Genomic DNA, 24,811 nt, shown 5'->3' on the forward strand with positions numbered 1-24,811 from the left:
CTCAGGGGCTCCCAGCTCCCTCCTTTGTCGTGAGTGGGGAGTCCTAATCACACAAATTCCAGCCCCTGGGAGAGGGAGTCCTCCCTGGACAGCCCTGCCCCTCCCTCCACTCCCACCATGTAAAGGAGTCTTTTCGAGGGCTAAAAGCTACAGCCCGCCCTCCTTTAGCTTAAGCTCAAGTACAAGCCCTGCTCTCCCCAGAAAGCCTCACTTTGTGAGTAACGAATCTTTTAACTCACAAAAAAAGCTCATCCTCATTTTTCAGATGAGACCTGTGACTCAGGGAGGGTAAATAGTTCATGGAAAATCATGCACTAATTTCATGACAAAAGCAGGACTAGAACTCTGTCATCTTGATTTCAACTCATTCGCCACTATTATTCTAGACTGCCTTTCCTATATGGGATCTTATTTGATTCTATCGCTCAGATCCTGTAAATTCTCAAATCCAATGCACTGTGAACAGATGCAAGCAATCTTTGAGATTTTAAGGACATAATACAGGTTGGACATCCCTAATCTGAAAATCCAAAATGCTCCAAAATCTAAAATTTTTTGAGCACTGGTATAATGTTTGAAGGAAATTCTCACTGGAACATTTTGGATTTCAGGTTTTCAGATTAGGGATGCTCAACCCATAAATATAATGCAAATATTCCAAAACCTGAAATTCAAAACATTTCTGATCACAAGCAGTTCAGATAAGGGATACTAAACCTTATAATATCATAATGTAAATTATATTTTTATAATGCAGAACTTTAAAAGTCCTGTGATTTTTTAGCTTACAAAATGCATTAATTTATTATATTTCAGCTTTGTGCTCTAGATGATTGATTAACAAATGTTTATTGAGAATTTCCTACCTGCAAGGTACTGTGCTGGTGCAGTGGGGGATACAAAAAGTTTACTGGTTCGAGACTAGCCTGGGCAACATAGCAAGACCCCATCTCTACAGAAATAAAAAAGAAAAACAATTGGCTGGGCAACGTGGTGCTCACCTCTAGTCCCAGCTACTTGGGAAGCTGAGATGGGAGAACTGCCTGAGCCCAGGAGTTGGAGGCTGCAGTAAGCTATGATCATGCCACTGTACTCTAGTTTGAGTGATAGAGCAAGAATCTGTCTCAAAAAAAAAAAAAAAAAAATAGGCGGGGGAGTTCTTGGCTACAATAACTATTCTAAAATTCTTATGATCTAACTTGGGAAGAAAACTAATAAACAACTATATTAAACAGCAGCAGTCCACAAAAATACAAGATATCACAATATGGGCCATGAATAATTGCCAAATGTCTAGTGGACAAAGCTTAGGAGGGAAAGGGCATCAGGCAGGGGTGGTCCTAGGCAGGATTAACCAGATGCCTGCATTTCTGGACTCTTCACAGAAGACAGTAGAGGTTCTCAAACTTCAGGAGCATCAGAATCACCTGGAGGGTTTGTTAAAACACAGATTCCTGGGCCCACCCCCAGAGCTTCCAACTCAGTAGGTCTGTAGTGGGTCTGTGAATCTGCATTGCCGACAAATTTCCAAGTGATGTGGATGCTGCTGCTTGAGGTCATACTTTGAGAACCACTGGTTTAGAAACAGCACACTACCTGCGGTGCCTTCAAGGTGACCCCAGGAAGAACATCAACAGAAGGTGAAGACTGCTGGGGCAGGTGAGGGAAAGGCCTGCCACTTACAACATCCAAAATTAATGCTGTTGGAGGAGTTTCATGGGCCAGGGAGACACAGGTGGCACTGAAAAATAGAATATTTAAAAATCTGATTTTTAAAAGAACCCAAAGCTACAGAACTGTCCATCAGTGAAGAGACAGACTTGGAGCATAGGACCACATGGGCATCAAAAGGATCCAGTGCTGGGGGAAGCAGAGAACTCTAGGGATCTTTATATAATGATACTCATGCCAAGTGTATTCCAGCCACCTGTTCCATTAAACTAGTTAAAACACAGAGAATCTTGATTTTGAAGTAAAGTAAGTTAGATAGAAACTTACAAAAACTTCCCTTTCCAGAACTAAAATTAACCATTAAAAAGAGATCAATGAAATAAAACATGATTCACCTCTAAACATAAATACTGACAGAACACTATATAAGAAAGAAAAAATGCACATTGTCTCTTTTACGCACAACCAGAACTGCATTGTGTTGGTGGTTCCTAGAGTCCTAACCATGCACACCAGATTTCATAACCATGCCCATAAGCTGTTTTTGAATCTACAGCAAAACAACCCTACCAAAACCCCAATAAGCATTAGTTAGCTGATTCTCATCACATAGTTATGAGATAGGTCATTATTTTCATGGTTTTCCAAATGAAGAGTCTCAGACAGAGAGATTAAAAGATTGGAACGAAACAAGTCTTTTCGAGGGCTTAGAATAGAACTCAGGGTTCCTGCCCTCCAGGGATAGGCTTAACCATTTCCCTGGCTGTTCCTGGGTCAGCTTCCTGATATTATGGAATTCTGGAAAGACTGCTGGGGTAAATTATTTAGCTGGTTTTTCTTTCTTTCTGTTTTAAACCCACCCCCAGACTTTAGCACCTTGGCTTATGATCATTTCTGATGTTGAGTATAAAGTTTCGGCCTTACACTCATCCCAGTGTCACTCAGAACATGAACGGTGAGACAGGAAGGAAATACATTACCTTTGATTGACAAATGGCCTGTAACTGGCAATGCAGTGGACTTGCGGTCTCACATACTCAGCTGAGAATTCTTCAATGGGTATGACACAAACTTGATGCTATTGAGCAAATACAATGCACAAAGGCACACTGCAGTTACCAGGAAAACCAATAGTATGGCCAAAAACACCCTTTTAAAAAAGCGATGAAGTAAAGGATTTATCCATAATAATTCTAATTGTTATTTTAAAGTAGTAAATATTGGAGGATGGCATGTCCTCAGGCATCACTATGTGCAACAAATCCTTTTTCCTGTTTTATAGAATTACTGACTGAATTACTGCTGAAATACTTATATAAACAGAACTGAGAACAAAACCATAAGAAAGCTCAGAACCTACTCTTTTCAGTGACTTCCAGTGCCTGTTTTTTCTGTCTTGTCCTGGGCCAATCCTGGCTTTTCAGGCCCGTTGGGAGGAAGACAGGGGATGTGGTGTTTGGCCAGAGAGCCTGCTTTTCAAAGTGAGGGCTGCCACTGCTAGAAATAACCCTTGTTCATAAAGAATGACTCCCATCTCAGGCACATTTGGCCTTTGTTGAAGGAACTGTCTCCAGAGCTAGTTTTTGAGTCACACAAGAAACTCAGTCATTAATTTATCAATATACTTTATTTTAAATCAAAACTGTATTACCAGCTTGACTGCAAAGCTATTCATTAACAATAACAAACATTTTTGTTGAACACCACTGAGACTAGGGGTCTTGCAAGTCCAAGATGGACAACACCCCTGCCTTCATAGAGTTTATGTTCTAGCCAGCCTTGACTCTGAATGGCATCTGACTACTTCAAAAAGGGAAAACTTGGCCGGGCGCGGTGGCTCACGCCTGTAATCCCAGCACTTTGGGGGGCCGAGACGGGCGGATCACGAGGTCAGGAGATCGAGACCATCCTGGCTAACACAGTGAAACCCCGTCTCTACTAAAAATGCAAAAAATTAGCTGGGCGAGGTGGCAGGCACCTGTAGTCCCAGCTACTCGGGAGGCTGAGGCAGGAGAATGGCGGGAACCCGGGAGGCGGAGCTTGTAGTGAGCTGAGATCGAGCCACTGAACTCCAGCCTGGGCGACTGAGCGAGACTCCGTCTCAAAAAAAAAAAAAAGGGAAAACTTACTTTTAAATGATGAACATTCAGCTCCATTATAATTTCCAAAGATGAAGAGGTTAGATTCTCTTGGATTGTTATATTTTAAGAAGGAGTCATAATTTTATAATTATAATTTTTTAAAAACTGAATTCCAGCTACTTCTTAAGAGTAGGCTCCAAGTTTTTAATACTATCAGGCACAAATATTTAAAACACAGTAGCACAGGCTGGCCTGGCATTTCCCAGGGTGTGATGCATGCGTAGTATCATCAGTAACAGGAAGTTGCTTCACTCTTAAGAGAATCTTAAATTCCCTGAGATATTCATTGTAAATCTGGCCACCTCCTTTCTAGCGAGATCCCACTGCCTCTGTTTATCAGAACCCTCAATGTTCAAGTCATGCCATTACAAAGGTGGGCATGAAGATTATTTAGTCTGCCACACTTGATATTTTAACTCTTAATTATATATATATATGTGTGTGTGTGTGTGTGTATATATGTGTGTGTGTATATATATATTATATATATATATATCTGATTAACTGAAGGATATTCTTTTTGAAATAGTTTTTTTAAACTAGGTAATTACAAGCTTTAAAATTTTGATAAAATTTACCAAGAAGCTAATAGAGATAATAAAATAGTAAGAAGGAAAAGAAAATAAATGATAAGCAATGGGATTTCTAAACTCTGGCAATAATGATAAACTAGGAAATACAATAACAGAAGACATTTTCCTTATAATAGTAGAAATGAATAAAAATTAATGAAATGGGATTTTGTGAGAGGTGCTTAAATATGACTAAATTTTATTATGCCATACCAAAAAAGGCTCAAACAAATGAAGAGGCAAGTCAGGTTCTAGATGGGAAGAATAAATATTAAACTGGCAATTCTTCACAGGTTATAGGAGTAATGCAACCCCAGTCAAAATTTTAATAAGCTTCAAAAAATATAGATATCAGCAAAATGCTTCTAAAATTCAACGGGCAAAACAGAAGCATACCAGAAGGAATCGGGCCATGTGTCCCTTGAGCTGAATGTCTGCATCTGCCAACAGCTCATACACAGCGATGCGGCTCATGTGATCAATCACAGCGCTCCGGCAGAGAACGCTGCAAGAGAAAACAGTTTTCTTAGCCTGATTCTCAGCATCTCCCTCATTCTGCACATCCTTATGGGGTGGCTGACTGCTCCTTGGTTTCACCTGTTTATAACTGAATGAATTATAGTGAATTTTCCTGCATGATGAGTTGAAGAGGGATGCAGCTCGCAGTCTCTATGGGGAAAAGAACCTTCCCGCTGTGACCAGTGTTGTACCTCTCAGGGCTAAAGGCCCCATTCAGTTTTTCTACCCAGCTTTATAAAGTACTAGGTTTAGTCCTCGAGAGAAAGGGCCCCAGGGTCAGTAACTGCAGATCTCTAAGGCACAGCCAACATTCCTGGGACTATTCACAATTAAAGTCATCCACTAGCCTCACAGCCACCACCCCACGCCAAGACAGTGCGCATGCTGGCCTTCCTCCAGCATGGATAAGACCCCGAGTTTGCCTCTGAAACTCAGTCTGGTTCTCCTCCTTCTTCCTTCTTCATTTCTACCTGTGGTATCTCTTCCCTCCATCACATCAAGTGAGATACAGAGTTCAGGGACATTTAAAAGCTCATAGCTTTGAACCAAATAATTCTAATGGTAAAACCCTTACAGGTGGTACTTTTTGAGTAATGTTTCTGACTTCATTCTCCATTGCAAATTCTCTGTTTCTAAATATAATTTGAAACTACTGTTATATTAAAACAAAAGCGCTATTTCTGAGAAATATTTGAAATAATTTAGGCAATGACTTTTTTGGTGAGGATTAAAATGAGGTAAGTTATATAAAAAGCCAAGCCCAGTGTGTGTTATATATTAGAAACTTAATAAACCATTGTTTTCTTTCTCACTCACCTATGTGAGTGTGAGTGAGTGTGTGTGTGTGTGTGTCCATTAAAACACATTCTTTTGGATTTAGGCATAATCCTAAGGTTAAATATACTAAGTGATTTACTTAGTTTTATCCTTATCCTATATTAAATTCCTCCTAAGAAATAGCCTAACAGTAATAACCAGATTGATTTAATCACTAATGATCATCTCTTTTATGGAGAGCAGATTAGATTTATCACAGCACTACTCTGAAAAGTGGTTTTCTTTAGCACCACTGCTATTCTGCTGGGATTTTTTTTTAACATCGTTAGAACTCACTTGAGAAATGCTGGGAAAAGTTGAAACCTCAGCAGAATATGCTGCAATACTCAAAGGGCCTGTCATTTAACATAGGTTTTCATGGATCAAATATTTTCCAGTTGCACCATATTGTTTGAACTCCCATACTTGTAGCCTGTTCGTTTTCACTTATCCACATGACAGACAAGGAAGAGAAAGAGGAAATATTTTAGCCACGTGAAAAAATACAACAGGACACTCCTTGGAGTGGTTAAACACAACAAAAGTGGTTCCTAGACTGAAACCATGCTGTCCTGCGTTTCTAAGGATAGAAACTCCTAACGCAGGACTTTGGTGTTGTCATGTTCAGAGCCAAAATGATCTGCAGACTGACACGCAGTTCACTCTCAATAACTCCATTCAGACTTAGGTCATGAAACAACACCCACGGTGCCCAGAAAGGGTGTCCTTTCTTTCTTTGGTTTTGAAACCACTTCTGTCCTTGGCATAGATATTCTCAGAACTCCTCTGAGATGATTCAGAGTCACCAGGTTTATCATGAATATTTCCTCCTGCCCCCTTAGCCATCTCCACTCTGTATCCTGAGCAACAGTAGTCAAGCCATGGGATCTGGAAGTGGAAGGAGTTGGAGAGCTGAACTGGCAGATGGGCATGGACAAATGGGTATGGAGAAGCCCTGCCCCAGGCCCTGTGGCTAACAGTCTCCAGGCCTCAGGTGAGGTGGCGACCCACCCATCAGGAGTGGACATTCCAGTGGTTGCTGATTTCATCTATAGATGCAATTCATATCTTCAGATAATGACAGAACATCCCCAGGGAACTCTTTTAGGCCCATTTTGTGCTCCTGTTAAAAATCCAAATACAATTACCTTCTTTGGTTCTATCATCACCCAAAGACAAAGACTTCAGAGATGCTCGTTTAGGGTTACTGAGGGCATGATGTTCATTCAATAGCCATTTCATCAATTCTCATAAAAGTTTCCATTCTAAGCTACTAAAAGTAACTCTTTGGATAAGTTTTTGTTTATTTGTTTTCATTTTCACAACAGGGAAAATGTCCATTGCTTCAGGTCATGTTGGGTTTGACAAAAAGCAACACGAAAGCAGTAGTAATACAATGTTCAAGGCCGTGGCCAAGAACTGGATGGTTTTACCGCAGTGCTCCACCTGCTGTTTCAAGGAACTCTGACTTCCAGTCCCATTTAGTATACAATTAATTTCATCTGGAAACACCCCTTGTGCTGATTATTTAATTACAGCATGCTCTGGACATTTGCATGCATCTTGAAATGTTATGCAAACAAAACCATTTTTAATAAGCCCTTATCAGTTAGTGCTCTTGGAAGAGAAGAACTTCATCGGGGCAAATTTTGAAGTCCTTTGTTAATTTTTTTTTCCACTTGACAATCATCAAACATTAATTATCCCCAGTTCTGAAGGTGTGCTGCAAAGGTAGGTGTGCACCCCCTAACATTACTGAGAACGAGTCTTTTTCCTTATGCTACGCACCCAGGTACTTGACACAGCCTTTGAGGTGAGAGCAGGGAGTTCACTGCACCGCACCTTAGTGATAGAGAATCGAATAAAGAGGTTGTGTTGTGCTATGTGAATCTGAACCAAATTGCTAAGTACAGCATACAGCTTTTTAAGAAAATGCCACATTTTTACGCTGCCCATAGAGAGGGCTCCCAATACCCACATTGGTGATGACGTTGGACCACACAACTAATCGCCTGCTTGTTTTCAAGAGCTGCCTCAAAAAGAAAACAACCTCCCAATGCAAATAACCATCAAAAAGTTCCTAAAGCAGATTTCCTAATTGTACCTTTACAGAGGAATTCCCATGGTGGGACTGAGTACCTGTACTTGCAGCTGTAAATGTTCACCTGGCCTGCCAGAACAGACCCGGAGCTCTTCACGTTCACATCAGCCACAAACAGCTGGGCTGCCTCTGTGGAATACTCGAGCACAACCACGTAGCGGCCAACCTGTGGGACGTGCAGCCGCAGATGCAATTCCACCTGTCACAGAGGCCAAGCAGACAGACTGTGATCCAGTTGTGACACGTACAGGCCACACGTGCATCAGCAATGGTGAAAACAGAGCCCAGAAGACACCCTGGGAGTATTTTTACACGTCATCCCTGTAAGAAATATGGTCCTACAGGTTGAGATGCCAGATAAAACACATGGTGTCCTGTTACATTTTAGACGGAAATAAATAACAGATAATTATTTATCGTTTATTTGGACAATTTAATGGGGCATCCTGTACTCTTATTTTCTAAATCTGGCAGCCCTGCTTAGAGAGGCTTCTGCTCTTTCCACCCAGAGTGTTTTTGCCGCTTGTTTCTCAAGGCAAAAGACATTCTAAAACTTGAAGTAAAAATGAAGTACTGGCCGGGCGCGGTGGCTCAAGCCTGTAATCCCAGCACTTTGGGAGACCGAGACGGGCGGATCATGAGGTCAGGATATCGAGACCATCCTGGCTAACCCGGTGAAACCCCGTCTCTACTAAAATATACAAAAAAACTGGCCGGCCGAGGTGGCGGGCGCCTGTAGTCCCAGCTACTTGGGAGGCCGAGGCAGGAGAATGGCGTAAACCCGGGAGGCGGAGCTTGCAGTGAGCTGAGATCCGGCCACTGCACACCAGCCCGGGCGACAGAGCGAGACTCCGTCTCAAAAAAAAAAAAAAAAAAAAATTAGGTACTAATGAGGAGTAAGGGGAATGGAAATGTGCCTTTGGGCTCTTTAGTTGTTTTTTCAAAGAAGTTTTAAATTGTACTAAGGGAAAGAATGTAAAAGTGACACACACACACATCCTGCTCCTGGGATAAGGGGTGTTAATAAGGACTGTTAATGATTTTCGTATTTCCAAATCATTTTCTATGCCCAAATATGCACATGCATGTTTTGTTTTGTTAAGAAAAACTGTGATCATAGTAGACAATTAAGGATGCTTTTGTGCTATGATGACAGAGACCACAGGGCCTGCAAAACCAAAAATATTTACTATCTGTCCCTTTACAGAAAAAGCGTGCCCTCCCCTGATATCACCTACTGGTTAGGAGTTTGGGGTCTGGAATCAGACAGCCTCCAGCTGTGTGATCTTGCACAAGCTACTTGACATCTGTATGCCTCGGTATCCTCCTTAGTAAAATGCAGATAACAATAGTACCCCCCTCTTAAGATTGTTCTGAGGATTAAGTGAATACATACAGAGCTCTCAGAAGTGTATTTGACATATAATAAGCACTATGTAAATATTAATGAGCATAATTGTGATTATTGCTTTTTACCATGACTTGCTTTTTTTACTCAATGGTATTTTATATGTCTTTATTGCAAAAATACATACATGCAAATACACTTACATGCAAATATACTTCATTTTTTGAATAGCTGCCTACCATTCTGTAGTATGAATATAAAACGATTTAACTAATCCCTTATAGAGGGACACAGGTTGTCTTTAATTTTCCCTACAACCTCTAATGGTATACAATCATCACGCATATATCCTAATGCTAGTATTTCTGCAAGATTCCTAGAAGTGGAATTGCTGGGTCAAAGTGCATATGCATATTTAATGCCTGGGCCAATATTAGAACCTTATTCCTCACCAGTGTAACCCACCTCCACCTGCAAGCTTTACCACACTTAATTAAAATGGTCCTCCCTCTCCCTGCCTTAGGAAATTCACATTTGGTATTCCTTCTGCACGGCTCTGAACCACATAACTGCGATCTTCCACAGTGATTTGTTTTTCTGCAACGTAAATAACAGAAAGATTTCCCTCTGGGAAAGAATGTAGATCAGCCACACCAATGTTGACTCTATGTTTAGAGGGAAATATGGCTCTGCCACTGCTCCCTGTGGCGAGGTTACTGCCAGCATTTCGCCCCTGAGCACCTCCAAACAAGGGCCTGACTGTCATTACCCCACCACAAAACACTCACAGGTCAGTGATGTATCAGGTTTTCTCCCAGAAGTTATTATTGGCAGCAAGTTCTATCTAGCACTCTATTATAAATTTCTACTACTCTTTCCACTCTAAATTGTATGGATTACCTTTTAAAAGGCTTGTTAGAAGAGTTTAAGGTACATTTGATGGGCAAAGTCAGGTTTGAGAAACTCAGATAAAAGACATAAAAGATGGCAAACAGAAACTTTACTGCTTGCTGTTGTGATTATTTATGTGTGTTATTTATCCTTAAAAAGGGGAACTTCAATGGAATCAGTGTCAAACTGGAGGAATATTTCTGGTTCTATGGCACAGAACTGACCTCTACTAGTTATTAGTGTTTTGGGATAAAGACATATAAGGTGGGTTTATCAAATCTGTTGCCTATATAAAACTAAAAGGGATAACTAACATGTCTGATGTCAAAATGAGGATTCAAATGATTTGGTCAGCAAATATTACTGAATAGCTACGCTATGCTAGTCCACCAGCCAGGTGATAGGTACACAATGGGAAGCAAGACAGACATACTCTCAGACAGACTTGAATCAAGTAATTAGATAACTAGAAAATACAGCATAAAACTACGTGTGAATAATGTTCTGCAGAGGTGTTAGAAAGGGGCCTGAGCTAGTCGAGGAGATAAGGGAGGGGGAAGGCTTCCTTGAAGAAGCAGCAATTTAGTTGATTGTGGAGGACAAGGAGAAGACAACCAGGCCACAGGGGAGAGAAGAGTGTTTGGGTAGAGGGAACGGCTTGCAATAGGAGGCTACATACAATGTAGAATGCTGTAGAGTCCCATATAATGCAAGCCCAAGAGACTGAAGGTAGGTCAGAGGAGCAGAGAAACAGAGAGCAGGAGGGGGTATAATAAAACTGGGAAGTAGAAAGGGCAGCTTTATAAGCCATGTTAAAATCTTTGTCTCTATCCTAAGAGCAGTAAGTGTTGATCAAATATTCCCATCAGAATGTGAGTGCTGGCTATAGTGTGGAGAACAGATCGGGAGGTGCAATGGGCAGAGCAGACGTGGGTCAGCTAATTAGGAGGCTTCTACGGAGATTCTCACAGAAAATGATTATATTTTGGACAAGGGAGATAGAAGGAGAAAGCCAAGAAAAGTTCGGGATATACACTCACAGATGGATTGGTTTGGGTGGCGGAAAAAATGGGAAAAGTCATGGATGACCCTAAGAATCTTGTCTTATGTAATTAGATGGGTGGTAATGGCATTAACTTAGGTAGGGAATACCGAAACGGAGTTTGAGATTGCTTCGAAACATCAAAGAGGTAATGTCAGGAAGGAAGGTAGACTTGCTGGTCTACATATAAAAGCAGAGGTATGACTGGGCATAACAATATGGGAGGCATCTGTGTGGAGATGTGTCTGACACAATTGCCATGGGTGAGGCTCCTCGAGACAGAACATAGAGTAATAAGGCCTAGGACTGAGCCTCGACAAATTCTAACACTTAACAGCTAGACAGAGGAGGATGAGTCTGCAAATGATATTTTGAGGAAGCGGTGAGAGAGGTAGAAAGAGAACCAGGTTGTCGTTATTTTTTAAATTATTAAGATAGCTCTTAAATTATGAAAAACAAGAGAGAGTTTGAGAATTCAGGGAGCGTCCACCAGGCATTGAAAGCTGCCGAGAAGTTAAACCGATGAGGACTGAAACATATCCACTGGATTTAGTGACAAAGATCTCATCGGAAACCTGGCAAAATAAATTTAATGGAGTGGGAGGTGGAAGCCAGACTGAAGTGGGTTGAGGTGTGAGTGGGGCATAAAGAATTAGAAACAGAGAGTGTAGACAATACTTTGGAGGAGTTTTGTTGTGAAGGGGAGGCGTATGGTGCAGTGGCTGAGTTGAGGGAGAGAGAGGAGGATTATAATAAAAATAGGTTAGCATTTTTTAAATACGGGTGACTTCTGGTTCAGATGGCACAGAGAATTCACATTCACTATACTCCTGCTCCAAGAGAGAGCGACTCTGGGTAAAACGTTTTAAAAGAACAACAAAAAGATACATTTGAATCAAAAGTAAATAGGTGATAAAATGTAAGTTAAAGAAAAACTCAAAGTGGCACCAGGACTGTAGTCACAAGCCTGTTGTCCCCTAGATGTGGAAGCAGGTTATTTTGGCCAGCAGTTTAGCTCGTGCAGAGTAAAGAGAATAAAACATGTGCCATAGGAGACAATGGCCAGATCCAGGTACATTTTTTGAAGACGAGGATGTTCAAACTTAAAAAGAAGCTAAAATATTACTTCCAATCTGCCTCCTGGGTTGTGGATTTATAAGAAACTGTATGAAGGTCAAATACTGCATGTTCTCACTTATAAATGGTCACTAAACAATGGGTACACATGGACATACAGAGTGCAATAACAGACACTGGAGACTATGAAAAGTGGGAGGATGGAAGCGGGGTAAGTGTTGAAAAACTACCTATTAGGTACAATGTTCACTATTTGGGTGATGGGTACACTAGAAGCCCAGACTTCACCACTATGTTATATATGCATATAAGAAACTTGCACTTGTACCCCTAAATATGTAAAAATAAATAAATTTTTAAAAGAAGCGATAGAATTTGGGAACCAAAAATCAAATATGTGGCCTCATGACCAAGAACTGAGCTATGCCATTCGTGGGGTCAGTGTCTGAATCTGTGCTATCTTCAATGTCATAACAATAGAGAAGGCACACTGTAACGCCTGCTCCTGGGCTAAGGATCCAGTGGACAGGTAAGACAGTGCAAAACTAGCAGGCTAAAACAGATGCAAAAGAAGGACAGGACAAAAACCTCTCATTCAAAACAAGCCAATATGCCTGTAAACAAAATTTCAAAACACATAAATCAAATATTAAGAAGGACAGGTAACAAAATAATCAGAGATGAGTTCACTTCAGATGAGGTGAATTTTATGGAATAGTCTGACAAAGACTAAATATAGTGGCCCACGGTCGGAAATCCCCAAACTCTGAAAAGGAAATAGGTTTTGTAACTGTTTTGGCGGCAAACCTTACCTAACTTAATCAATAATCATTTGTTGGCAAAGTCTGAACTAAACTGATATTAGTCAGTTCGTGTCTCCCCAGGTGTGCCTATTCATGCTTTTCACTGGAGAAATATTAATCTGTTTGATTACAGGGTATTATCCCAGACCTCACTGGAGATGTTATCTTTTTCCAAATCTTAAAAATTCTGAATTCTGAAACACACCTGGCTCCAAGGCCTGTAGGATACTAAAAAAGATAAATGAAGGAGTAACTTCCACTTAAAAGTACATGAAGTTCTGAAACAAAAACTGGCAGAAAAGACAAGAAAAAGTAAATATGATAAAGAGCCAACTGGAAAGTTTTAAAAGTATACATTAAACTGAATCAATAAGCTGGATAATTTCTAGACCAGAGATAGTAAAATAAAATATTTCAATATTGTAAAAGAGCCTTGAGGTCCTGCTGACTAGCTCTGTGCTATAGCTCTGGTTAAATCAGAGATTAGAATCTCCTAGATGAGTCATCAGCATCACTTCCTGGTGGTTGCCCCTTCTCAACTCTACCTCCTGTTGTCTAGGGAACATACACACAAATACACATGCATACACGTACATGTATCTGTATATCTACGTGTATGTGCATTTTATGTATATATGTATGTATGTACACCTATATATATGTATGTGTGTATACACACATAGCATGGGTAGGGAAGGATACAGCAAACTTAGTATTAGAATGAAGTGGAGGGAAGATCATTTAGGTTTTTGATGCATATCTATATTGTTTTACTTGTTACAACAAGTATATATTATTTTGTGTCATAAAAATTCAAATAAAATGAAATGAAGACTTTACTCAGAAAATATACTTAAAACCCTTTAACTGCTACCTTCAAAATGTTAGAAATGTAGTTTACAAAAATGTACACGTCTAAATGTTCAGTTACGATTAACTCCACATATATTTTCATCCCACAAATTTAATCCCCCAAATGAATATTTTCCTCAAAAGGACAAAACAGAGAATGTTACAGAAAGCAAACAATAAAAATATAGTGGAGGAAGTTTTTTCCAGTGTCTTCATTTTGAAGTGTTACGTTGTGTGTTCTTATTGCTATGGTTGATATCCTATAGCTCTAACTCAAATCTTAAATTAGTATGATCTTAAATTTGGCTCTGAAGTTCAAAGAACTCCTGAAAGACAAGTAATACCAAGACCTGTAGTAACCTGTCCTCCAAGCCGTGAGGTAGGTGCCAGGGGGTGTAGAAGTTCCGGATTCTGAGCTCAAGGAATTCAGCTGTTACAAATTGCTTAGCCTAAGGGGTTGAACAGTCAGTGAGTGTGGTATCCTTTTAGGGTAAGCTCTGTCATTTCTAGAGGCTTACTAGATTGAGTCTCATCTGTCTTTTAAGAGAAATCTTGCCCTGAATCAGGTAGAACAGGATGCCCCCTTCTAAGTCCAGATAACCAAAAAGAAAGGATTTGATGGCTGCCTACATCCCCTGACATGTCTAGAAAGTGCTCAAAGAACAACCTGAACATGGCTCCATGCAGCGTATCATACAGCCCCACCCTAAATCAGATAGCTCAGCAAATGTTGATAAACACCTCTGAGAAAATCTTCCAGGTTCCCCTGAGTTTGAGAAGCAACTGTGGCCAAGTGTTTTCAGCAGATACAGATGGGGAGGTAGTAATAACTTCGATAACAAATAAAAGGCTGGCCCACCTCTCTCCCGCTGAGGTCCACCATGACAGGGTGCGCAGGTGTGGGCTGCCTCACTGCCACGGGTCTGGGCTCCCCATCAAGCAGGAAGTGTCTGGCCTCACAAGCCAGGGTACAGGGGAATCTGGTCACTGGCAAATGCTGGTAGAGCAAGCAACTTCAACGACAACAACAACAACAGCAACAACAACAGAATCAATAGTTACAACTGAGAACATCAAACAGAATATCAAAGTACATCCCCAAAGACTCTTAGTCATTCAGTTCACTCATTCATTCATCATCTTTCAACAAACTCTTATTAAGTGTCTGCTACAAGAATTAAGCAATAAATTTTCATCTGCATGGAGAAGAGAAGAAACAAAGGTCCACAAACCTGGGTTCTATTTTAAGCTCTTCCTCCCACCGGATGCATGACTGACCTTGAGGGCACTGACTTGGGCATGTGTCAACATTCCCACATGCTGGAGGGTGGTAGCCACTCCTAAGCCAGCTATAGTGTGCAAAGCGCTTTGTGAATCTCATTTGAAGGACACAAGTAAGATATAGCAGAAGATCACAGCTAATTATCCAGAGCATCGTGCTGTCATTGTGATCCTGAGACACCTCATGAAAGCTTGCATTAAAGGCTCCTAATTTAGAGAACCCCAACGATGTGGCTGCACCTTCTGCCCCATACTGACTTTTCTTGGGGAGGTCCTGCGTAGGCACACGGTTCTGTGACTGGCAGCTGCAGTACAGAGGCTTCATAGTAGTCCCTGGGGAGCAGCACCAGGTAATCCTAGTAAATAAAGACCAAAAGGAGAATCACTCATTTTGATGGTAGCCCTACTTTGGATATAAACTAATCAAACATACTAGTTAAATCAATAACAACCAGGTGAAGTCGCTAATTAAACTCTCCATATCAACTGCTTTGTTCTTCATCCTGACTCACCAAAACACAAAGAACCACTCATCAAAGATTCTTTACATATCAGAGAGAAACTTGTCTGTGTGAACATTTTTATTCTTCAAGTTTCAAGAGAGATTTTACTGTCTCTCCTGGGTTGTTTATAAATTCACAAATTAACAAAGATAATAAGTTGTCAATTGATGAAATGTTCTGTGGAAATGCTGGTTGCCTTCACCAGTACAGAACACTGAATGTGGATCACTTTCTACTCCCACACCCGAGTAACGCTCAACTGGCACGGTATAAAAAGCAATGCCTTGTGATCTTGGTGATTCACAGAATGGAACTGGCCTACTGCCTGTCCCAAGAAACAGAGGAAGAACATGTTCCACTGAGTGTGCCAAACAAAGCCCACAGCGTAAATTCAGCTAAGCAGCTCTTCAGGAAAGAGCAGAGCTGCAGGCTTCTGGAAGGTAAATGATTGACAGCCCCCGGCTGTCCTGACAGCAGCGCATATCTGCAGAGGGAAGAAGGGAGAGCGAAGAGTTCATACACAGACCATAAAGCTTTTTCTTTCCTCAGGGAGAAATGTATAGGAGGGGAAAAGTAGGAGACTGTGGCTCAGGGGACTCAGTAAGTTTAAATTTTTAAAGGGTTACTGTTCTACTAGTAAGTTTGCTGAGTTTGGGACCATGTCTCCTCTCTCCTCAGGACTTTATAGTCTCACAGATACTAGAACAGTAAGGGTTCATAGTAGGCACCCAATAAGATATTTTTAGAGACAATAGGATTTATAATATGGAGGCATACATATGAATTACTACACAACTGCACAGACTAAATGTCATTAGGCATCTTCCATGCCTAAATAGTAACTTTTATAATGAACTTCTACTTTCCATGAGTCCAACGTTGTACCCATTACTGGTATCAATGGGATTTTCCTCTGCCTCATTTCTACCATTTGTGAAACATTCTTGAACTTTTTTTTAAAAGCAATAAAGCCTCCTACTAAGAAGGTGCAAGAAGAGCACAGACCTTCTGATGTTCCTTTGCTGTCTTGAATGGATGGCACAAACCCTCGTGTTATCCTTGTAAGATCCCAGATTTGAAAGGACCTATTAAGATAAGTATTTTCCCTGTTGTATGAAAGAAGCAACTGGCAGGACTGGAAGAGGCAGGATTGGAATTAAAGGACTTGCCTAAGATTTGCTAACATGGCCAGTAAATGGGGTTGTGCCAGAAGGAAAAGCTTTATGTTTTCCACTCTGAGAGCATGAGTCCAAGCTTTTCCCAAGAAGTCTATTTTGAAAAGACCTTGCCATGAAGCAAAGCAGGCAGCCTTGAAGCACATAGCAAAGAGGGCTGTCTCAGAGAACAGGTTTCATCCCTCCAACTCCCCATGGCTTCTCTGGCTATGCTATTAGGTGTTTGAAGACAAAGCCTTTCCTGAATAAAGAGTTCTCCGTTGTAGGCAATCTGTTTGGTGAGAATAAACCTGCATTAGGTTCAACACAGAAAAAGCAGAAAGAGTGTCATGGAGAAGCAGTGGCTCCTGTGGCCTCTCGCTTCTCTTTCCACCCCCAAGAACTTTACTGAAATTCGTATCTTCTTGTCTTCTAGGTTCTTCTTCCTTGGTTCTACACAATCTCCAGACAGTGTAGATAATAACCAGGCGAAGCTGCTAGTTCTTATGATGTGAGGCCATGGGTGCTAAAGTCTATACTTCTGACTCATGCTGGAAAATCCCATACCACTTTGGAAAGGTGAAGCCACATACTCATGAAGGTTTTGCATTTGTTCTGATAACTTAAGAGTCTTTAGGAGAACGTTTTTATTTTTTATTTTTTTGTCCAAGAGAAGCTAGCTGAAAGGATACAAAAGATACTTCAAGTTGATTCCTATGTCATTTGAGGGTGAATGTCACTACATATTCCTTAGGTTGGGGCTGAATGGTTCCTGTGTCTAAAACCACCAATGATTGTGATATTTTATGGTCACTGTGGATTGTAGTCTTGGATGGAACCATTTCTGAGGTAGGAAGAATCCCGCAAGAGCTCTCCATTCAGAACTAAGTCTTACCAGAAGGACTCCTTCTGCCTTAATACAAGCAACCCATATTCCTGGTGTGATTGAAAATGGATCTGCAAAACCATTTCCAGGGACGGTGACAAAGGCTGGCTCCTTACTCGGCAAGAAGATGATCTCTTTGCTTTGAGCAGCACCTATCAGAAATACAAAGAACTGCTTAAGGCATTTTTCTATCAGTCAGTGTTATGATTTTAGATATTCAGTTTTGAACATTCAGTTTACATCTCAAAAAGTTTAAGATGATATGTACTGATCAGATTTACTGATCTTATCCTTAAAAACTGTAATATGCAAATACATATGTATAAAATAGGTTAGAAAGATACTGATAAGACATCAGCAATGGTTATCTACACTGGGTAATTGTTTAACTTATTAAATAAGTATATTAATATTTGTAAACTGTTTAGGAAAGTTCCTTGCATATAGTAAATGTTCAATATATTATATTAGCTGTTAATTATTTTTTCCTTTCTTGTTTATATGTTATTTTTTTTTAAATTCAGGGTCTTACTATGTTGCCCAGGCTGGAGTGCAGTGGTTATTCACAGGTGCAATCACAGCTCATGACAGCCTCAAACTCCTGAGCTCTAGCAATCCTCCCACTTCAGCCTCCCAAGTAGCGGGGACTACAGCATATGTGATTTTTAAGTTTTAATTTTTATTAATGAACATGCATAAGAAAAAGTTTTACTCTTCTGTTTGTTTGTTTTCAGGATAAAATATGTTTTCTTCTGCATTAAACAAAGAGAGGACCTTCTGTAAGAGGTTCAGAAAGAAATAAACTATTGCATCTGAGTTCAACTGAGACTTTTTCTTCCAAAGAATTATCTCCTCCAAATCTTTGGGTTCACTCTTGTTCTACAAACATTGATGGGGGCCTACTATGTGCCAGGCTTGGAACTAAGTTCTGGTGACAAGGCAGTAAACACAGTAAGCATGGCCTTTGCTCCCTGCTGTTGAGCACCGGAGAGGAGTAAGGATTAGAAGACAGGAGAATGTGGTACAGTCTGGACAGTGGTATTTGGGAGGAGGCACAAGTTACCACGGGACGTAACATAACTGGGGCTCCCAACTCAGACTTAGGGGAAAAGTGTCCCAGAGGACAAGGAAACGAAGCAAAATGTATTTCAACTATTTGAGTTAACAGAGAACAAACTGCTGCTGTTATTGTCATGCAGGAGGCAGAGGGACCTGTTAAGAGTTTGGAATCTGAAGACTTTGTCTACAAACATCCAGCTGTGGCTGCCAATTTACTAAACCTCTCAGCTCTGTTTTCTCTTCAACTCTCTTCAGTTTGCAAAGTTCTTATGATGTGAGGCAATGGGTGCTAAAGTATTCTATAAATGATTAAGTAAGCCTGCTAGTCTTTCAATGAGTTAATCAACCTCCAGCCATGCAAGTTGGACTGACACAACTCAGAAATGACATCATTTCTTCCCCCATTCCGAGTGAACCGTGGATGCTTAACAAAGATAGCGTATATTTTGATGCTAAATTAGATTTCCACTGGTGCCATTTTGTGTCCTCGTAAAATTCCAAATGCTTCTTGGAATCTGTTTCCAGGACAGGTAGAAGCCCTAAAACCTTGAAGAACAGACCTCCAGGCCTTCTCTCTGCCTGTGGCCAGGCTGTGCTCTCTTCTCTTGTTTCTTTGCCCTCAGGAATTCCTCACCCCTGAGTCAGGTTTGCATCTCCCTCCTGGAGCTCTTTTGGGCTTCATGCTTTACAGCATTCATAGGAAAAACTCCCATCCTCACCCATTTCTCCTCTATTTGGTTGGGTTGAAACAATGGAAGAATTTGGGGCAGTGGGCCAAAATCTCTCAAGTAACACCAAAAAAGTGACACCCACTTCACCATGAATGAATTAAAAATGAGCTCTGCCCAGTGAAGACATCATAACCCATGGGGTTCAGCCAAGGTACACAGGTTGTTATATCAATTTTTAAAATGACAGTTAATGATAAATTTAGTAGCAAAACTTAAGTGATTTTTTAGAGAAGGAAAGGTAACAAATGACAAGGCTCCTAGAGAACTGTCTAACCAGACTGTGAGCCAGGCTTGACATTTTCTAAGGGTGATCAACTCTGCGAAAATCAGAGAAAGTGTTTCACTATTTATTTCTTAATTGAAAAGAGGCTTGAAATTTTACCTACTTGCCTTACCCCAGGATGGATAAATAGTTATATGGCCAGATACTGCTTCAGTTCCCGGGTTAATGTATCTCAGAATAACGTGAAACAAGGAGCCACTTGACTTCCCCACATTCAATGTTATTCTTACATCATTCTGAAATATACCGAAAGGCCATAAAGCATAGAAAAAAATTGGTTAAAAGACATGCTAGCCAAACAGTGACTTTATTCTATTCAAGTGTCACTACTGGACTTGTAATGTACACACATGCGCACACACACACACTCACACTCAGTCAGCAAGCACGGAGTAACTTGTGAAAGATGGAAACAGGCAAACCTAACGATGAATTAAAATCACTTACAACCAAAATTACAGTGAAAACGCACTTCCTCAGCAACTGAGATCCTCTTTTGACCTTTTCGTAATCAGGCAGACAGAGCGGAGTATTAGATGGACTAGTTTAAGAAAGCCACAGTGACGGAGCAACCACCACTGGCTAGGAAAAATAAAAAGGCAGAAGAGAAGGAAAGGAGAGGGTATTATTTCACACCACCAGAGAGAGACTGCTTCAGAGTCCGCTTCACATACATAAAGTCTAAATGGTCATAGAAACCAATGGTGGCCAAGGAAAGGTTAAAGACTTTCCTTGTCTTTACAAGGTGGTAACATCTGGATGTAACTCAAATATACCTATATTTTAGTCAGGTATACAAATACAATAGTGGTAACATCTGGATGTAACTAAAATATACCTATTAAATTTTATGATGTTCTATCTCAATTCCTTATGCAAGAGAAATGATGGCTTTTGAACCTAGAGGAGGGTCCTGTTGGTCCCCAGGGCCTGGGCTCACACAGTCTTCTGTGAATATTGTGGAGCCTGGACTGCTGAAGGAAAGAGTAGACTATTTTAATTCTGAACCACTGACTACATGTCCAGATTGGGCTGTAGCCCAAGGAAATTTCATGAAACTTGGAAATGCCCAAATTAGTGGTTCTTCTGGCATTTCCCCCTACTTCTTTGGTTAAAAGGAAGGAGATATTTGTTAAGCGAGATATTGGTGACAATCAAGTCTGACTTTGTGTAGAACCACTTGCTCTGGAAGCAGGAGCCACAGGTGACCCACACTGAGGAACTCCTGCTGACCCTCACAATTTGTCTGAATTCATCTTGAAGTGTTAGTTTCAGATGGAAAATAAATATGCAAAAATGTATTAGGAGCAGAGGAAAGTAAGTGGTGATTCTGGGGGCACCACCAACGTCCTCTGACCAAAATAACTTTCTCAGAAAATGTGTCATTAGAGATGAATTCCTCTTTGTCCACCAGCTATTCTTTGAAACTGTAAGCACCTGTGAGAAGGCATACACTTTGATTGGGTTGTCAGTCATTTACATCCTATTATGACTCAATGGAATTTACTGCTTGTTTTCTGAATAATGAAGTAATGTTAGGAAACTGAAGAAATTAAATAGCTGTATTTGGGGAGTGGTGGGAAAGAGTGAAGTATCTTAAGATCCTAGGTACTATTTCAGAAAGGCAGCTTGGATGGGGGACTATGGCCAGGCAAAAAGCAGTGTTAGAATCAATGAGGAGGAGGGGTCCGAGAGAACTGTGGCCCTGTCCCAGCTTCTCTACAGGCTGACAGAGGTAGCAACAGCAAGTAGCAGTCTCGAACGCACTAACGAAAAATACTGTGTTACCACGATCGTTAATTTACCTCTCATATTCTGAATTTGTCCACTGAGAAACAGCTTGAAGAAACCAACCTCAAAGAAAAATTCTGAGGACAAAGCTACTCAATGGCTATATAGAATGTTTTAGTTATAAGTAGCAAGACATATAAGTTGTAAAGGTAAACAAAGAATGTATAACTTCCCCTACTCATTCTAATATAAAGCAAAGATAGATGGATACAGTAGAGAAGAATGAAGGAAAGAGAAATATGGAAAAGAAAAATGAAATAGCACTTAACTAAGACTCATTATTTATCTTAGTTTCCATGTACATAGCAATTCAAAGTTTAAAAAAAGCATCAGCCAAAAATTAGGAACACTAGCTTTACTGGAATTACTTAAGCCAACTCATTTTTGTTTTCCACAAATGGCTTTAAAGAAAACTGTCCCTCACATTCTAGTACAGCCTAACGTCACTTAGGAAACTTCCCTCTTCTTATAAAAAGTCTTCAGAGATAAACACTATTTTTCTTTAATCTCTTCATTTTCTGATTTGATAATCAAATTAAAGTAACAATGAACTATGAAATCCACACAAAGGCTTACCAGTTAATATACAGCCCTACCCCAAGCCCCAGGTTTAACCTAAACTCCAATGCCAACCCATAATATGGAGAAAAAGAATCGTGGAATGAGTTCTGGGGACAGGTCACCTTTCGGGGGCTCACTGAGACTGGTGTGGGGAAGTATCTGAGCTACTCAGCCATGAAGCTGCTTTCTCCGGGTTGCATACCTGTACTGAGGTCATTTGGGCATATCCTCTCCAGCTAAACCCAGGAAATGCCAGCGGATCAAATCCAAACCGAAGGTCTCTCCCATTAGGTGTGCTGCCGTCTTCAATCTCATACTTCATATGATGCAAATCTGGGAAATAGTAGTTGTTTTCAGGCCTTTCGTAAATAAAAAGTAAACACATACGGGAGGTTAGGCCCATAGATCATCTGAACATCCTTTAATCACGATAGCTACTATGAAGGAACTCCACCACATTGACAGAGTACATTAAATAAAGGACAAATGAGAAGGATCTCCTGCTCTTTCTCTAAATTATTGCTTTCATTCACATAAACATTCACACAAAACACACTCAACACCTACTAATTCCAAGCATTAAGATGAGAAAATCATTTAGCACAAGCCATAGTGGTAGCATCCTTTAGTATGTTCTAAATAATTGCCAAAAATTTAGCAAAGTCAAATTAGTTTATTTACTGTGTATTTATTTAATCATTCATTTATACACTCATCACATAAATATTAATATCTATGTGCCAGGCACTCTTGCTAAGGACCATAGGTATAATGATGAACATGACATAAAATATTTCATATGCTAAATTTACAAGTTAGATATATTTTCTCGATATGTATTTTTTAATCATTAGAACGACTCTTCTATGCCTTGTTTTCTCTTAAACTATATGCCTATTAAAGAATTCTTTTCAAGAGCTCAGCTGTGGTAGGCACAGAGAAGTATCCAAAATATTCCAACATTGTGCGGCATTTAACAAACTACTTAAAGTTCTCAAAAAAAAAAAAAAAACAGACACTTTGCTAATCCAGTCACAAGCTAAGAGCAGTTAGTGGGTTTAATGCCATAAAGATGAATTTGTTAAAAGAAATAGAAGGCCATGCTCCTATACTGCAAATAGAATTAGGAATGCTTACAACTTTTCTGGAAACAATTTACAAAAATGCTTAAAAATGTTCACACACATTGACCCAGTAATTCTACTTCCAGGAATCTGTTCTAAAGAAAGATTTTGTAGATAGTCAAAGAATTAACACAAAAGAATGTTTGAAACAGTGAAGACTTGGAAACAACATAAGTGTACAATTATGAAATAAATTATAAAAAATTACATAACCATTTAAAATGTGAAGGCTAATGATAATAATAGGAAATATTTATGATATGATGTGAAGAAATCAACACTCGGGTGGAGCAAGATGAAACACAGATGGAAAATGTTTACTTTTTTGAGACGGAGTCTCACTCTGTCGCCCGGGCTGGAGCGCAGGGGCACTATCTCGGCTCACAGCAACCTCTGCCTCCCAGGTTCAAGCAATTCTCCTGCCTCAGCCTTCAGAGTAGCTGGGATTACAGGTGTGTGCCACCACGCCTGGCTAATTTTTTGTGTTTTTAGTAGAGAAAGTGTTTCACCATGTTGGCCAGGCTGGTCTTGAACTCCTGACCTCAGGTGATCCGCCCACTTCAGCCTCTGAAAGTACTAGGATTACAGGCGTGAGCCGGGAAAACATTTTATGCAGGCATTTACAAAGCTCCCCTGGCCCATGGTGAGGCTCACTGGTCTTCAGGAAAACAAACCTACAGACGTGCTTTTTTCACAGATGTTTTACTCCAAGCCCCCACAGTGACAGCCAATTAGAAAGACTGAGGGAAAGTGCAGCTGGGTTACTGCAACCTCAAACTCCTGGGCTCAAGCTATCCTCCTGCCTCAGCCTCCTGAGCAGCTAGGACTATAGGCATGCACCACAGTGCCTGCCTAATTGTTTTTTTTTTTTTTTTGGTAGAGATGGGGTCTCACTATGTTGCTTAGGCTGGTCTTAAACTCCTGGCCTCAAGCAATTGTCCCAGTTGGGACATCACTCCCGGCCTGCTCTGACTTTTAGAATTCAAATGTTGGAAACATTGAGGGAAAGGAGAGAATCACCTTGCTAAATACAATTTACCTTCACAACATAAAAGATCTCTTTATAAATCTGTTACTATTGCAAGTAGTGAAGGTACCTGAGATTCAGAAGTTATTTTTCTTCCCTTCACAGAGGAAAAATCACTGATGAAACATCAAAGCTTCAAAATATTTATAAATGGTGAAATACAATGGCCTAAGAGATGGAACAATACTGTAGTTCCTATAGTTCCCCAGTCTCAATCTGCACCTCATTCCCTTGCTCCTACAGTTCATTGTCACCTGCTTCTGCATGAGACAAAGCACTTCTTCCCCACTTCCAAAGTTTTCTTACCCCTACCCTCACCGCAACCCTGGGGAATAACTTTGGCCTCTCTACTTCCTCACTCCTGGTCCCAAGAGGGAAACAGGAACCGAACCTTATTAGCCCAGGCACCTGGGTATGTGGTGACACTCCCTCTTATGCCCTCTCTTATTGGCCCAAGCCCCTGGGTATGTGGCACCGCCCCTTCTTATTCCCTTTCTTATTGGCCCAGGCACCTGGGTGTGTGGCACCGCCCCCTCTTATTCCCTTTCTTATTGGCCCAGGCATCTGGGTGTGTGGCA

General features: G+C 40.5%; 1 protein-coding gene across 2 annotated transcripts in view; it reads right to left on the reverse strand.

Moving 5' to 3' along the window:
• LAMA3 (laminin, alpha 3) overlaps positions 1 to 24,811 on the reverse strand; it is a 271,074-nt gene that overhangs the window by 115,797 nt on the left and 130,466 nt on the right. For both annotated transcript variants that reach the window (XM_011988082.1, XM_011988080.1), the window contains exons 19-27: positions 22,285 to 22,441; positions 19,843 to 19,966; positions 17,667 to 17,809; positions 15,373 to 15,470; positions 14,693 to 14,846; positions 7,859 to 8,019; positions 4,781 to 4,889; positions 2,652 to 2,749; positions 1,597 to 1,741 (exon numbers count right to left, since the gene is read on the reverse strand). In XM_011988082.1, the coding sequence (XP_011843472.1) occupies positions 1,597 to 1,741; positions 2,652 to 2,749; positions 4,781 to 4,889; positions 7,859 to 8,019; positions 14,693 to 14,846; positions 15,373 to 15,470; positions 17,667 to 17,809; positions 19,843 to 19,966; positions 22,285 to 22,441 (1,189 nt within the window). The remainder of the gene's footprint in view (positions 1 to 1,596; positions 1,742 to 2,651; positions 2,750 to 4,780; positions 4,890 to 7,858; positions 8,020 to 14,692; positions 14,847 to 15,372; positions 15,471 to 17,666; positions 17,810 to 19,842; positions 19,967 to 22,284; positions 22,442 to 24,811) is intronic.

Source organism: Mandrillus leucophaeus, unplaced genomic scaffold (assembly GCF_000951045.1).
Source record: "Mandrillus leucophaeus isolate KB7577 unplaced genomic scaffold, Mleu.le_1.0 Scaffold322, whole genome shotgun sequence".
Taxonomy (NCBI): Eukaryota; Metazoa; Chordata; class Mammalia; order Primates; family Cercopithecidae; genus Mandrillus; species Mandrillus leucophaeus.